This window comes from Apis cerana, linkage group LG11, assembly GCF_029169275.1.
Source record: "Apis cerana isolate GH-2021 linkage group LG11, AcerK_1.0, whole genome shotgun sequence".
Classification (NCBI taxonomy): Eukaryota; Metazoa; Arthropoda; class Insecta; order Hymenoptera; family Apidae; genus Apis; species Apis cerana.
In genome coordinates, this window is record NC_083862.1 from 12,891,632 (window position 1) to 12,909,217 (window position 17,586).

Sequence of the window (17,586 nt, forward strand, 5' to 3'; positions counted from 1 at the left end):
TAGGCATCCTAAGAACAATGTGTTGGGTGTGTTCGGTGGCCGGTTAGCAGTTTTGCCACGGTGAAACGAGAGGAGAGGACGATATAAAGATGAGCAAAGGAGAGACGAGGAAAGAAAAAGATAGATCCAAGGTTTGAATGAAAAGGAGAGAGAAAGGTGTATTTCCAATATACGTATACTCGCGTCATACACGTACATACGCATGTATATATATATAATATATATATAATATATATTCTGTCTAAAAAAAAAAACGAGGAAGGGAAAGGAAGGAAGAAGATGGGAATGTAAAAAGCGCACCGTAAGGTAACGTTAAGAGTGAGAAAAGGAAAAGGGAAGAAAAGAGGTACTGCAAAAGCATACCACAGTATAGATATACATATATACATATACGTACACAAGAAGAACCTGAATGATGAAAAGGAAGCGAAACAACCTCTGCTCGTTCCGTGTTTGACAGACAGAGAAACGAGGATAGAATGGACGAGGCGATCGAGAAGGAGCGAGAACGCGAAGAAACCGGTCAAAGATAAAGAAAGAAAGAGAGAGGCTCGCTCACTCGCGGCAGTCGGTTCCCACGGCTGCGCAGCATACCTCCACCTTCTCTCGCCTCTCTCTCCGCACCACGCGGCTCTCCTGGTCGCTCATCGTTCCTTCTCGGCCTCGTGCTCCTCTTTCGCCTCCTTCTTTCTCGCTCCGACCAGTCTACCAGCGCGTCAACTCCTTTCTTTCTACTCTGCAATCCGTCTTTCTCCGTTCGATTCCCTCGAAAAATAGTCTCTCTTACCTCGTTTCGCACTATCGAGACTACATCTAGCCACTTCTTCTACCCCTGTTTCTTTCTCTATTTCTTCGTTCCGATGGAACAACCTCGTCTAACGTTCCTCTCGTTTGGTCATCTGTCCTCCTTCCGTACGCGTTCAGTTTCGCCACGCAGTGTGCGCAAGCACTGCAATCTCGTCGCGCCGTATGTATATGCACATATATTAATCATCGCGGAAAACGGTCGCGGCGAACGAGAAAGAAGAAACAGGTAGCCGTGTATATAGTTGCACGTAAGTATGTAGACGCGACTAGTGATTCGGTATCGAGGCTGTTGCCGCTGGTAGAGCGTGATTCATCGTGGAAAAAGGAGCCGGAAGTCGGCTATGACTTTTCGTCGTATCCTGGGAAAACGCGCGGCTATCCTTTCCGCGCGTGATATCTTTATGTCAACTTGTATTTTTCGATCCCTTTCCTTTTTCACCATTAAAGGAAATTAATAATACGCAAATGGTAGAGAAGCGAGACGATATATATTCTTGGAATAATTTCGCCCATTAACCGAATTATATTTTTCGATTCTAGGGATTTTTGTTGTTTGAAGAAAGAAAAAGTATATTTTTCAAAGGATGCGTCCGCTCGAATTTGCCTGTTGAAAGGTTAATCGACGGAGCATCGATTAAATAAGAGAGGTTATAAAAAGGGATGAGCGAGGAAAGAAACACGGGACGAGCCGTTGCGGAAAGCCGGCTCTGCTCGTCCTAGCGATTCTATTTTTAACCATTCACGCTTTAATGTCTCGAGCGCGTAGACGAGCGTGTGGTCTCGCGCTCGAGAAGCGTGGCATTTCCGCATGGAGAAATTTTCGTGGCCTCCATTCTTCGTCGAAAGGAGGAAGAGGAAACCGAGGATAACGAGCGACGACACTGCGTCGACTCCTCGCCTTTAGGCTATCCCCAAGCGCTCACGACCTATGAAAAGTACATTGACACACCCACCGGGACGTGCTGCGAACTTTTTTAAATGCATTACGCAACGTTTTCTCCGATCAACAAAAGCATGAAACAATTTCCGCGAGTTCCTTTTTATCGACGAACGAAAATACATCGCCCTCCCTTCCCCTCCCACCATTAAAAAACCGTGTCGAAGTAGCATTTAATCACGACTCGTTACATAGAATTATTACACCAACCGAATAATTTTATTCGTTCCTTTCCTCGTTTCGAGTAATGCGAACAAAAGTCACGCTTTCACAGTCCCTCTTTAACTCGCACGAGCGTTCTTCTATTAATGGATATTTCACTGAGCCATCGCTGCGATATTACCCGTTCCTCGAGATTTCTATTTCCCTCGTAATCTATTCAATTATTCAACGGAATTTCCTACGACCGATAGGACTGGTCAATGGAACCGCATCGTAGATTTATTGCACCAAAACACAAACATCAATTCGATCTCCCCACTGGTGTCGCGTCGAAATTACTCTGTGTATCTGGTGGATGAAATGAAACCATTGTGAGACAGAAAGAGAGAGAGAGAGAGATAGAGAGAAGGGGAAAAACATTCAGAAGCGCAAAAAGTGAAACGTGCTAGAACCGAGAGACCGTGATACAATCTATCCTCATATACAGCGATAGAAAAATAAATGTCCGAACGCGATCGAAGAGAGAGAGAAAAAAAAAAAGATAAAAAGAAAACAAAAAGCTCAAGTGCAATCGCAAAAACGTTCAATCTATAAACACATTTTTTTTTCTTTCACGATCACAGTGAAACGAAACGTAACAGAAGGAACTAGAGATCATGATGATAAAAAAACATCTAATAAAAACAAAATGAAAAAAGGAAAAAAAAAAACAGTGACACATCACAAGTTTAACGAAGATCGTGCGATCTTAGCATAGAAAAAAAAAGGATTTAATTAATGTATCAACAAAAAGTGAAGCGAGCCAGAAAAGCAAGCCGAAACAGAACGATTCCACGTGAACAGTTCGCGCGTTTCATGGGACATGTTAATAAGCTTTGACAGCAGGTCTATCAGCTGATGGTATACCTGTTCGATGACCACGTGTCGCGCCTTCAGGGTGGGGCAGTACACTCCCGTTTATGTTGTATCTCTGTTCGAGTTGTGCCTAGAGTGAGGTTAGAAACGCTCGTGGCCCATATACGTACTCTCTCTTTCTTCCCGGCATTAGTGGCGCGCACGACTAGTAAAAAAAACATGGCCTCCGGACAGAAAGCCATTCTACTATTATTACGGAGAACACTCTTCTTCGTTTCTTTCGTTTAGCTCTTCCAGCATCGTTCTGAAAGAAATCACTGATGCTGCGAGAAAGACGAAGAGGGAAGAGAAGTAAAAGACGAGGTAAATAGCGAACTTCTCTTCTTCATCATCCACGACACGCTTCGAATAATCGTGCTCCGCCTCTTAGTAGCTATTTGTAGATAAGTTCGAGCACGTTTGTAATCGTTAGCCAGCGTAACGCTCTAATTAGTTATTCTGCTAATTAGATTTTGACGGTTAATTAGCGGCCGACTTTCCCACGATCGCGAACACAATGGCCGTCCCTGAGGCGCCACCTGCAACACTACTTTTCCGCCATTCGATTCTCTCGATTTGACGTGTGACGCGTCGATATATCGATTTGAAAATATGAAACGATTTTATTGCCCGTGCATCATGCGAATGAGAGAAAGGAAGGAAGCAACGAAGTAGAAAAGAGGTCAAACGCGGTAGAGTATTCTAAAGATACTCTACAGTCTAAAATCTTACTAGCAATAAGTTCTGCATCGTGAAGTTTCTTCGTTTCATCTGTTCGCGTCAAACTTCATTATACTAGCATCTTACGTCATATCGCAAAAAAAACACTAAACTTGGCAAATATTATTACTGAATTTACATCAATTTAATAAAATGATTAACATATATTTTCTTCTCTAAAAATATTATACTCTTTAATATTACTATTTATAACATATCAGAATTAATTAATATTCTTTCACGATTCTCTATTAATACCCTTTATTGACGAAGAAAAACGAAGCGACACTTTTCCATTTGCCTCGAAAGATCACCGACATCCACAATTGCAAAACTTTCACCGAATCCCCCCGGTATATATCTCGGTTATAAAAAACTCATGGTATTCCGAGCATCGTGGAGCTGAGTCGGGTAGAGTACCGGTCAGCCGGCGTTCGAGTCCTCTCCCCGTCTCTAAGACGTAATTTATGCTAAACGTTTCACGTCGTGGAAGCCGCGTATCGGCGTATACCCGAGTCAGCCATTCATCCGACGCCCTTCTCCGCTTGTTCCTTCGTCTGGGACGCGAATCACGCAGCCTTTTCGGCCGTGGGACCACGATTCTCCGTCTCTTTCGGTCCCACCTTCTCTTCGTCATTTCCCCACCTTCTCTACGCGGTTGGTTACGTATATATATATATATATATATATATATATATAAATATACGTATCATGTACATATACGTGAGCGCCTGTATGTGTGTATGCCACCTTTATGCTCCTCTCTATCCTTAGCCGTCTCTGTTGGTCGCGCGGCGCGAGCCTTTCATTTGTCCTTTTCTCTCTTTTTCTCTGTGCTCGACGTCCTTCTCGGGTTGGTACCCACGATCCTCGAGTATGTACGATACGCGCGGCTCCGCTTGTGCTTTGAGGACCGCGGACACACAGCAAAGATATAAGGAAAAGAAAGGAATTTTTTTAATGATTCTTTGAACCGACCCGATCATCTTTGTGCAACCGTTTTCGGGTGACAATAAGGAATTACGTTACCTGCGATGGCGAGAAATTATCGATAAGAATTCGCGAGGGAATGAATTGATCTCATCGATGAAAAGGTAATAAAAGAGGAGCAAGAAATTAAAAAAAAAAAAAAATAATTAACCAAGAGAAAAATAATGGAGAAAAATATATTAAAATAGAGGGAGATATGGTAATAATAAAAGATCGAGTTCATAGAGAACTCGACGGAATCAAGTGAATTCCTCGACGATTCTGCACAATAGCGGCACTGTCGCGAATCGTGCTGTTTTAATAAGTCTCGCAACACGGTGTAACGTAAAGCAATTAACCCAAGAACGACGAAGAGAGAGAAAGAGACGGGAAGAGTGCGGCTCTCGATCTTGATGCAACCAGACGAAGGTTACGATTACGTGTATCAAGCTGGGGGGAACGTTTCTGTCTTTTAATTAACGGCAGACATGCGTATTCCAGAACACGCTTGCGCAACCAACCTCTTCTTCACTATTTTTCTGACTAACTTTTGGTAACACGACGATTCCTCCATCATTTTTTTTTCTCTTATCTCACGGATCGACCGACACATGGTAATTAAGAAAGGAATCCAGGAATGAAGAATCCAGCGTAGAAAACCACGAAGGGGAGACGGGATGTATTTATTTATTTCAACCCGTCATCTTTTCGTCGTCTTTTCACGCATCGAGCGAAAGAAGCTCATCTATCCGAGCCATTCCGCTAACTGTTATTAATGATACATTGTTGCTTTTGCGTCTACGCACCGCGACTCCCGGCAGTGGCTGTAATTAGCGCATTTCCGGCACGTCGATCCGTCCGTGCGTTCAGACTTCGAAGGATTTCCTCCTAGTTAGGGATACGGTGTTAAATACTTTCGAATAAAAATTATCTTCCATATCACACGGGAGTATTTTGCTTTTTTTTATCGTCAGATGATCAGATTTTGTTCATTAGAATATTCGAGGATTCACGATTATTGTCGAGTTGCACGAGAATTTCTCTCTTGTTTTTTTTTTTTGCTGAATGAAAACCCATTCTCACGCACTGGCGCAACGAAAATAAATCCGACACTCCAAATAGCGATTACACGTTACGACGCCGCCTATTCCTTTTCCCTGACGTCGCCCGCCGCTGGTATAAGAAGACAGACTACCGTGCCGATCCAAAGGTTGTTTCCACACGCAGGATTCCGGCCAGCCTTCTTTCTTCCAAGAACGTCAATTCTTTTTTTTTTCTTTTTTTTTTTTTCCTCCTCGAGAAGAGTTTCTGTCTTCGAACCGGCAGCCTTTTGCTGCCCGATATAGCTTGTAATATCGGCCGATAATACGGTAGTGAAGAGTCGGGGGAGAGAATCGAGACAGAGGGCAGCAGGTTAAACGATGCGGTAGAAAAATTTCGACGAGAAAAAATCAGCGGGAGAAGAGGAGAAAAGATAAATAAATAACACGCTGTTGAAGGAGAAGAAGAAGAAGAAGAAAAGAAAAATGAAAAACAATGGAGAAACGCGGCTCTAAAACACGACGAGGGAAAAGAACGAGCAGGACGGATTTTTGAAGTGAGACGAGAGAACTGGCGCAGAGGTGGCGCGAGGGGCGCCATATGGGTTAGTAAATTTAACTCTGCCCGCGAGAGAGCTTCGAAGACAACAAGGACGGGGAATAGAAGGAGCGAGAGAGAGGCAGAGAGAGATTACGAGGGAAGTGTAGAAGCACAAAAGGCCTAGCCATCTGCCAGTGGCCCTGCAGTGCGTCTCATAGGCAGAAGTACTATACGCGAACAGCAACGAGAACTGACGTACACCAGAGATGGTGGGCAAACATTGGCGTAGATATGGTACTCGATGGCACGCGTTAACGAGCGGACGTATACGAGCCATCTTGAGAATGTGTCGCTTTATATAACCAGGATATTTGAACTTGATGGTATTCCAGTTCCTCTATGACACTATTGTTGAAATATAATCGAAATAAATATTAAAACTGATACCAACTATCTCTATTTCTTTTTTTTCTTTTTAGATGAATTTTTATTCGAAACATTCTAACCTCTACGCTACGTGACGCTTCGATTAACAATTAACAAACGTTCATCTGTATAAAAATTAATCTATAACGCTTCTAAATTATTTGGAAAAATTATACTGTTCCCGCCAATGTCAAGAATTATCGAAACAACAACAAGCAAGTAATAACAGTAACAGCAGGAGGGAGAGACAAGTGCCATCGTTCGTCTTGCTCACTCCGCCGGTTCTCGCACCATCTGCCATTAGTTTGGTCATCCTCGTCGCACTGTTGCGCGCGGCTGTGCGTGCACGCGCGCATCGTGCCCAACGAAACGTTCGTTTTTAATGCGATCGACCTGCCTTTCTTTCGTCGCGACCGCGAGAAAGTAGGAAGAAGACGAAGGGGGGCTCTGTAATTTTTCCCTTCCTCGCGAATTCTTCTTTTTCTTCTCCTTCGTTCCTTTTTTCTTTTTTTCTTTCTTTTCGCCACGAGGTTAATTACTCGAGGCGATCGGCTATACGTGCGATGGGCAGGTGCGATGTATTCGTGAGATTTTACGCAATTTTATTTCGTGTTTCCAACAATGGAAAGTGGTCTGGTTTCAAAAATACGAGCAAAGCGAAGCGACAGCTAATCAGCCAATTTGCTTTTCAATTTTTCCTTATCGATCCTAACGGAAACGGGAGAAAATATCACTAAAGAAACCTTTTACAACCCTTTCAAATGGTTGTATTGTTGGGTGTCGTACCAGCAGAAAGCGAGCAAAGATAAGAAGCTAACAGTTCTCTGCAACTCTGTTCAATTCAAAGAGTTGCATTACTTTTTTTGTTGTACAAAGTGATACAAAAAAAAAAACAAATAAAAATAAAACTCTCGAAAGATCACTTTTGGTAATTTTTCATTTGAAAAATTAAAATCATATCGTTTTCAAGCGACTTTGTAAAATATGAAAATATCAGTTGATCCGACTATAATTTAGCTCGCGCCAGAATTAATTTACCGGGAATGTGGAAAGATAAGGGGCAAAGATTGAATCTGATACAACGAGCAATTTTTACTACCCGGTGAGCGCGCACATGTCTCCCTCATGGTTAAGCCAACGAAAGGGTCTTAATCTTCCGCGCGCGTTCATTATTCAAGACAAGGATCAAAGTTGGGAACCGCGTTCGTCAACCGGTGTCACTTCCTCCCGTCAGAGATCTAAGAAGAGACATTATGTATACATACACAACAGAAAATCGACTAACTGTATCTACAACACGCTCTGATCACCAACAAAACGCTCTACAATCATCTCCTTCCTTTTTCTAGGTAGCACGATAGCAAGTCTAGCGAAAAAATGAACCACGATCGTCGAGGAAGATTGTTGTTGTTGGAAATGAAACCTTTGTAGCAAGCGGAAAACGTTTATCTAATAAACGTTTCGCAAATGCGCGTGAGAAAAACACGATTGCATACGATGGCATTCATAATAGATCGATTTTTTCCACGATTTATTACGTGTCGTTTTCAGTTCCGTTTATGTTACCAATGATTTTTCGCGTTCTATGCACGCGATATGTTAATCCTTGTAGCAGAAAAAGTATGGAAAAAAAGAAGCATAAAACATCGACGATGTTTTATTTATCTCTATTTATGTATCGTATAATTCTGTCAGACATGAAGATAATATTTTTAATAGAAACAGTTGGAAATTGTTTAACGATGTTTCATACTTGCAATCATTAAAGTGTATTACAATCAAGAATAACCTCATCGACGCAAGAAATTTATGATTATTGCAGAATTGAAATATCGATATACGTAAATATACTATTTTCGTTGAAATGATTATTATTCTAGAAAAATAACGCATAAAATATATGATATCCAAAGACACTTACCGGCCACGTGAAGTCGAATGGAAATCTGATGGGATTAGTGAAGCCTGGAATGGCGACATTGGGGCTGAGATTAACGATGTTCTCGCCCAGAACGGGTGTGACGACGTCGCCGTATGTGCATGGCGTCGTCGTGTCGATCTTCACTTGATATTGTTTCAAGCAGACCCTGAACCTGGTCTTACAAACGCCTGAGCACTCACCAGTCTTGGAAGTGCTGCCTGAACAGCACTTGCCAAGACTGTCTTTTCCATATTCGTTCACGAATGACTTCAGCCTCAACTCGAACACCCCAGAAGCATTTACCTGAAAATAAATCGAGTTTCATTCAACAAAAATTCTATCAAACGAACAATCATCGATATTTCTAACCTTATCAATTTCTATTACGCGTCAATTATAAAGTAACGAATCTTAAAGGCATAATCACAACGCACCATTCGAACACCGCACCAGCGCCACTTGGTGAGAAAGGTTAAAAACGAGAAACACATTTGATTCCGCCATTGACGCAACTTTTTATACCCTACTTTAACTTGATTCTGCGAACTGTTAGCGACGACAGAAGAAGATACGAGAAAACCGTCGAATTCTTCGAGCGAATGTGTAACGCGCGACAAATAAACTTGGCTAACACACTCCACGTCGGGGGGTCGTCTCGTGCCCAACGACCGAACACGCCGCCGGGGCAGCACGTGTGTAAGCGCGTTTTTGCGCACGCGTGTATCTTCTGTGCTGCACATCTCCCAGGAGGAGCAGAGATATCCGCGCGAGTGACCCGGCAAAAAGTGCTTTTTTTCGTTCGGAAAGACGCGAGCGAGAAAGCTCTTCTCAAGAAAAAAAGAAAGGAAAGAGTGCTAAAGGCGCAGATGAACATTTCGCGACGCGTGCTGTCGAGCCCCGATGATTATGGAACTCGAGGGGCGTTTTCATGAGAAGGAGAGAAAAAAAGAAGGTGACTAGAATCAGTCGTAAACGTATTAACATGTGCCACCGATCGTTTCTCATCGTATCACTATACTAACGAAAAATTAATTACGAGTCTCGATGTGTCGAAGAAACTGCGCAACTAGAGACATCTAGAGGATTTTTTGTATTTCATCTTAATAGAAACCTCAAATCGATCGAATGGAATCGAACTAGTGATTACTTTGTAACAAAATGTTTACTATCCTACAATGTCACTCTACGAAGACTTTTAGTAACAGGCCTAAACACATATAAAGGTTAAGATTCGTGAATCAAAGAGCATTTTGGGAGGAATGGTTTTCCTTTGACGACAGTATCCAGTGTAAATAGAGCCGATATGTCAATATTTCTCCGGTTCTACTCTGCTCTTTGTCGTCGTTCGGACGGTTCTTGACCACTGTGGACAATGGCCTAAGGCTACACACACACACACACACACACACACACACACACACAAAACATTCACAGGTGCGCAAGTGCACATACAAAAGTAGCGTATAGGCCAGCAGACAGTCGAGAGAGCCTTCCCACGAGACATTGTATAGTCGAGCAAAACTATACATATATCGTGTCTCACGTGAACGAGAGGAGCGCACTAACCTTACTATCGAGCCTGCGGATCGTTTTACGATCTCGCCATGGCCCTCTTGCACGTTCATTATACCCCCGTTGCGATCTTCGAATTTCGTACCCTGAGACACCGACATTCTTTCTCGTTTTCTTGAGCAGGTGAAAAAATAAACGTAAAAAAGTGCTTTTTTTATCGCGTTTATGTTAAAATGGTCGTTTCACACGTTTTTTGCATACAGAGAAAAAGCACGGGAGACGTTTTACGAGTTTTACAATCGAAACAAGAAAAAATATACATGATTTCGATCGAACGAAAGAAATATTTCCTCGCGAACGTTTTTCATTACACGTCGTAAAACACAGCAGGTTAGAGGTAACGCGTACACATAAGCGACTCGCCACGATTCTCGATGAGGAATTCTCATTTTTGGCGCGCTGGAGCGCTATTCTCGGAACGAGAATGGCCGCCGCCGACTATTTACGGATACAACCAACGTTATTTCGTCACAAAACAATTTTCTACAGGCACCCCTTGAATACTGTGATTCCACATCACATTCTGGTTATATATCTCGATACTTTTCGATTCATCGATCGGAGGAACGATAAAAGGTTAGATCTAATATCAAAATTGCACCGGTTGAAAGATGTCGGAAAGATGTCGAAGATGAAAAGAAAAAAGACCGGTTCGTTATGACAAGTACAAGAGATGACGAGAAGCTAGACACTTCTAAAAGAGTGAATCCAGATTTAGAGTTGTATGTCGGCGAATAACTGTTGCCACTGGTTTTCTCCTCTTTCGTCGGATGGTTCGAGACATGGCCGACAGAGGAAGAAAAAGATGGACGACAAGCGAAGGAGGGACAAGGAGCACGGCAAAGAAGCAAGGACTTTGCGAGAAAGAGAGAAAAGCAGAGAATGAAAAAAACATCTCTCCCAGGAAGAATACACTTGGAACCCGTGGTGACTAGCGCGTGAAAAAGAAACGAAACTATTATACACGCGAACACGAAACTCACGAACTTTGTTGCGTTGATTTTTATGAAACTAAATTTTTTCCCAACGAATATAGAAAAGGAAAACGAGACAGGGAGAAAAACAGATTGAAGGTGAGTTAAAATTGGAAAGCATTCTGCAGCTCGATCGAACCGTACACACATTTACAGATATAGCGTTCGACTGGATAAATATAAGCCGCGATCGCACTTACGCAAGTACTTAATTAGACGCGGGAGAACGTATCGGTAGTGTGCGCGCGCACACACCAGAACGAGACTGTAAATATATAGAAACGAGCTTCTATTCTGAACGCACCCATCGATGGCGTGTCATCGTTTTTACCATAAATACCAACAGAGCTTACGACCGGTTTGACAGACGGGGAACGTCTCTTGGATTCCGAACCAAAACATCGCGCCATTCATCGACAACGACGAAGGTCGCTTACGATGTTTCAGTTGACAAACGTATAGGTTATCTCACTCTTTATTTCGTTTGACAACATGCGACACGGATTAAGTACGTTGACAAAATAATCCGTTCATTCGTATATTCATACACCTTATTCCATTGTTAGAGGTACTGCAAGTTTTCAAAATTTCCGTGATCCCGTTCGATTCTATTATAATACGTGTTATCGATCGATCGTAGTTAATCTTTTTTGCTAGTTTGGAAAGATGGCGCGTTGCAATTACGCTTTAAGCAGTATTCCCATGAAACCGAGCGAAGCGATGATTGACGGAACACGAGACGATTGTGGATAAAAAAATTAATAGAACGTAATTCGATGTGTCATGTATCCGGGTTATTTTTATTCGATCGAAATTCTATTTTATTACGTTGAAACAGAATTACAGATTCGAAAAAGAAGATGAAACAATGATGAGACTAAGGCGCGAGATATTTCGGAAGAAGCGATTGTAAAACATCTTGACGTCTGTTTAAAAAGATGTTTTGCAACGCGTTATACAGCGACCATTCCTCTAAAAATAAACAGAAATATTTCCAAGAAATTCTCAAGTATCTTTTTCGAGCAGACGTAAAAAAAAAAAAAAAAAGAAAGAAAGAAAAAAAAGAAGAAAAAGAAAAAGAAGAAAAGGCGGCATTTAAATTTTTGACAAATTTCACACTTCGCGCCTAAATAAACTTTTTTTCGAAGAATTTCAATTTTTTCGAATTTCGAAATGAACAACCAATAGAATCGAAATAAATTGTAAAAAGGATGAAAGGGAACGAAATTAGATTAAATAAAAAATCAAACTTACCGCTCGGGGTGCTGGCAGAAGCACGACGGCGGCCGTCCACACGAGCATCGTGGTCCACATGTTTGGTGGTTGTTTCGTTCGATGTTTACACGCCGCCGATGCGTCGTCGGCGGAAGTGTGTGGACCGTGGTGCTCTGGTGTGCTCGTCGGCGTTACCTCCTCGCCGTAATTTCGCGAGGCTGCATAGCCACCGTACCGTGGAAGGTACGAGCTACTGTATCCCTTCAACACACACTGTTTTCCTTCTTTCGTTGGTCGATTTCGTCAAGATGTCGATATACGTAATCCTTGTTTCAATACGTATTGAAGAAAACTTTGGCCGGCTTATACTTCACGCAAAATGAAAAAAAAAAATAAAGTCGAAACGAAGCTAACTCACGGATGATTCGCGCGGTCACTTCTGCTGGTCTGTAGCACACTGTATAATACACTCAGAAAAAAATGATGCTGATATATATATTTATTTATATTTATGTATATCCGGTGGCAAAGAGGTAATCACGGTAGCCGCGAGAATATTAGAAAATCACGCGCGATCACTGAACACTGTGACACACTTTATTCCATTATCCGTGGGACGCCGAGAGTCGTAGAACAGCTTCGTCCAACAGGGTATGGGATAAATACTTTTGCGCGTAGGATCTATGAAAAACACACTGATGGACTTTTGCGATCCTTCGGGCGACGCCTCTCTCTTTCTATTCGTTGGATGACGATTTGAATATCTCTCCGGGTTCTTTTTCTGTCTCTATGCGTGTATATATATATATATGTATAATATAGTAGACAGATCGTGTACTCGCGATAATCTTTTTTTTTTATTTTCGTCAGCTCTTTGATCGATATTAAAAATCTCACAACTACGCTCGTGTTGAGCGTTCATTCGCGGCACACGAGCCACTACGTCGACGAGGAGCACGACAATCCGCCACGAGCATAATTTTCCACGAAAAGGCACGTATACAACACTCTCCTCCTCGCCAACCGTCGCAACAACGACGAGTCGCGCACTGACTGGCCGTCGACGAACCGTGAGGAATATTCCCTCGGAGACCGCCGGCAAGAGTAGCACGAGAGGAGAAGTGATGCTAGCGGTGGTGGTGGTGGCGGTGGTGATGGTGGTGGTGGTAACGGTGGTGATGGAGAAAAGAGTAGGAGGAAGAAGAGAAGGGTAGTGGTGTAGAGGCAAAGGTGGAGGTGGAGCGAGGATACCCTCACCGTGTGTGACGAGTCAAAGACGAACGGGAGAGTCAATGTGCTTTTGCCTTCGCACACCGACAGAGGGGAAGAGTTTTCGTAGAGCTAAAGGGAGGGGGGAAAGCAGGAGAAGTTACACACTATAGAGAACCGGCACGAAAGGCACTACTCCGCAGCTGAGCTACTACTGGATCCAGAGATGCGCCCCTTGATCGTGGTACCGGTGCTAGTAAGCCCGTATTTTCCTTTGTGAAAGTACTTCTTAATCGTGTGCGTACATACGTCCGTATACGAGTACAGCTTGATCTCACTCTGTGTCCCATTAAATGCACTCCTATCCTTCTCCGTTCTCTCCGATATGTACACCGTATATACGTGTACGATCGTAACTCCCACTGAAAAAGCTGTATATATCGTCGAACGTGTTTCCGCGCCACTAATAGGCAACACTAGCGCCACACTGTGGTCACTCGGGGAATCACTATAACCATCGACTGCTCACGAAACACTGGCAACGCGCGATCGACAGATGGCGAGTCCGATCTCGGTTGCTTTCGCGTGCACGATGACCGTATAGGAACTCGGGAACGTTGAATCGTGTTAACTATACGGTGTCAGTGCGCGCGCGTCTTCTATCCCTTCGATACTTTCTATCTTTGTCCCTCTGCCACGACAATGTAGGGAATATATCCTTGGATAGCAGAGAATAGTAAACTGTATAGTCCGTCTTCCTCTCAACTGAAATCCTCTCCTCTCTAGTTCCCGTACGTACACGCGTGCGCTTCAAGTTTGTGGAACGACGGGCTACGTATCCGCGCGTCTACACCACGGCGTGCAACCCTCGACTGGAGGTAGTAAGCCGGGAGCACCCCTACTTATAATTGTGGTCCCGCCAGGCCCCCGACGGGAGGGGTTGGCCAACTAGAGGGGTAGTGGGTAGCGGCTGCGCCGGTGGTACGACGTGTGGAACTCTAGAGGGGTACGGGGAATTTGGGCGAGGGAAACGAGGGGAAGAGGATGGTAAAAGAGGCAGCTGCAGGCCGGCTGCACGCGCCCACCCCCACCACCATAGCCTCTGTACGACACCCCAGCCACTCGTGCGGACTTCTTGCCCGCTTTGCTTGCCTGCCTGCTTGCCTGCCTGCTTGTCTGTCGTGGAGACTCCTCGGGGCGCCTGTCTTTCTCTTCCTCCTCCTTCATCTTCATATCTTCGTCCTACTCCTTCCTCCCATTCCTTTTCGTCCGCTTCTCTACTCTACCTCCCCTCGTTCCAACTTGCACCGGTTACACTCCCCAGCTTGTCTCTTGTCTCTGTCCCACGAGCCACGATAACTCGTACCCCATCCGACGGCACGCGCCGCGTGCCACCTCCTCGTGACGTCATACCCTTCTTTTTAAGCGTATTACGCTCCTTACGCTCACCGCGATACGCTCGCACAGCGAACGAGTTACCGGAGCCCGGTCTGAATTACTTACGTCGCGATACGAGCCGGCCGCTCCTCCTTAATTTGATTATGCCGAGGTGTCGCTCTCTTTCCCTCCATTTCACTTTCTCGTTTATCGTTGCCTCGAATTTCAGAATTTCTTTCACACGGGATCCAACAAGTATCTTCACCACGCCCAATTCTTAATTAATTATTTACTCTCGATTAATTTCTCTTCCCTTTTCTCTCTCTGTTCAAATTTTAAATGTTCGAAATTCATAACTCTTACAAATTACGCCACTATTTGCTCGCTGCTTGCTCCAGCGTTCATCTTCTCCCTATTCGGTTCCTCACCCTTCCCGCTTCTTTCAATGAAAAGTCTCCTGGGCCGGTGTGACGTCACTCGTTGCAAAACCTGATGGGGTGCGGTGAACCCCCGTACCCTTATTCGACCCCCTCTGTGCGAAACGCCCGAGTATTAAGTATACGTGGCGCGGTGTACGGGGTGACAGATTATTACGGTGCGCATACTGCTCGTCGCGGGCCTTTGTGCCCGGAACATAATGCCCTGGACCTGTCTCGAGCACGAATCGACGTCTCCCCCTCTATCCCCTTATTGTTCCCCGGCGCGAATCGCTCCTTTTCCGTCCCCTCTTCCCTCTCCCCTTTATTTAGTTTTCGCAGCCTGTTGTCGTCCCGCAAAGTGCCGTGGCGCAATGGTGCAATCGTAAATTTAACATTACGGCCGGCAAACTAACTGTCCTGCTCGTAAAATTCCCCTGGTTCGCCCCTTTCTCCTGTTTCTCTCTGTTTTTCCACCATCGAATTTTCTCGCTCCAACCATTAATTTTGATCACCTTCCAGATTCCTGTTGATTCGTTGAATTCGTTGAACAATTTAGGAGAGTATTATTTGGATAATCATGAGGTGAGGGGATGGCGTGTTAAAGAGGAAATCGTGGCCGCTTGATCGAGTAAACATACGTTTAGGAGGAGTGATAACGTGTCACGGGGCAGAAAGAAGCCTTTGTTGTTTTCGTGGCGGCCATGGTGCCCGTAGGTGTATGGTATACTTCCGGTCACGAGGTGGTTCAACAGGTCAGACCAACGAGGGAGCCAGATGGAACCACTTCCGGCCTCGCTTTTGCCACCACGCCGCAAGTAGTCCTTCTCTTCTTTACATATACCTCCCTTACCTTTTTTCGTCCTCGATGACACTTGTAAGGATGTGATTGCCTCCCCTCCCTCCCTCTCTCTCTCTCTTTCCTTGGTCGTGTGTACAAACAGATCGAGATAATCCTGGAAATTAGAGAAGACGATACAAAACAACCCTTTGGAAACTTTATCCGATAAGATCGATCTTGATCGAGTCTCCGATATCTTTATCTTCCGATATCTTCTTTCCTATTGTTGTATATATATATATAAAAGTACGTATAAAGTTCTATTAATTCGATCTAAAGAAAAAAAAAAAAATAAAACTCCTACTTCGAACAGTTTTTTTATCTATCGATTCAATTACTCGACTCGCCAATTTAATTATTCCAGTTTCATTAATCTCTCTCGTCTATTCACTATTTAATCCTCTCAGTGCATATATATCTATATTACATTCACATCCGCGAGAACGAAAAATAACGTGACCGAAATTAATTTACCTTTTAAAAGAGTCGAGCGAATTAACAGGTGTACGTTTAATTTTCCTCGCGGTTTTCTCACGCAATTCTTGCGAGCCGAAAAACGCTCATACCTTGGACGCGCGTGCGCACATACACAGAACGCACGATTCGCAACGTGGCGGTTCGGTCGATAGCCGCGGAACACGTGAATCCGTCACGCGACTCCCTTCGTTCCTTTCTTTGTCCGCCGCTCTTTCATTCATACGTGCTGCCATATAGAAGAGCGGCGTTTCATGTATGCACGGTACATGAACGGGAACAAGCGCGAAAGATAGAGAAAGAAAGGAATACCGTGACGCATCGGCACATGCGCTCGTTGCTGCACTGGTATGCGTACTTAGGCCGGACTCAATGAACTGCTGACGCTTGAAGGTATACTATAGTGCACGGCTCGGTCTAGCAATGGGGCACATGTGCTCACCATCCCAGTCCTTGGTGTACGTTGCGTTCTTGCACGCTATGATTGGTAGTTTGCGGTCATTCTCTACGGTTCTCCGCGAGACCAGCTATTTACGCAGTCCTAACGCTTTATCGGTTCGTTAATCCCTGGGATCGGATGAGATCGATCGGACGATCGGGGACGGACTCAACCGTGGCGCGAGCATATAACCGGTGATTTCCTTAATTCTATCCCCTCCGCTTCCCTTTTTTTTCTCTCTCCACCTCTTTGTTTCAATGTCGTCCATCTGCTTGTTTATTCCGACTACTTTGCAGAGCTTAATTTCTGTTTGATTGCAGCATCTGCCCCGTGGAAACGAAGGTAAAAAGAAATGGAAAGGGGGAGGGGGAGGGAAGGAGGGGAATCATTTCGTGTCTTCGAAAGGATCGAGCGTGATTTCTTTTCTTATCTTACGCCGCGGAAAATTATTATTTTCTCGCGATCAACAGATTAAGAATATTTCGTTTCGTCTCGAATATTTGACGCTCGATCGTTCCCATTTTTTTTCCCCCTCGAACACGAGTCAAGAAAATGCAAGAATGTGCAATATGGTCGATATGCACGACGTTAATGCGATTAATTAACGCGTTTACGACAATATGGTATCTGTACGGCCGAGAAGGTTTAAATT

The 17,586-nt window shown here is 44.0% G+C and overlaps 1 protein-coding gene across 4 annotated transcripts in view; it reads right to left on the minus strand.

Moving 5' to 3' along the window:
• The window catches only part of LOC107995163 (neurogenic locus protein delta), a 39,331-nt gene extending 25,075 nt beyond the window's left edge, over positions 1 to 14,256 (minus strand). Inside the window, exons 1-2 of one of the 4 annotated variants that reach the window (XM_017052512.3) lie at positions 12,218 to 14,256; positions 8,418 to 8,720 (exon numbers count right to left, since the gene is read on the minus strand). In XM_017052512.3, the coding sequence (XP_016908001.2) occupies positions 8,418 to 8,720; positions 12,218 to 12,277 (363 nt within the window). In that variant the 5' untranslated portion in view covers positions 12,278 to 14,256. Of the gene's footprint in view, positions 1 to 2,812; positions 8,283 to 8,417; positions 8,721 to 8,851; positions 11,997 to 12,217 lie in introns of those variants that run through there. The other 3 variants (XM_062081987.1, XM_062081990.1, XM_062081989.1) reach the window with 3 other exon arrangements.
• Positions 14,257 to 17,586: the final 3,330 nt, after the last annotated feature.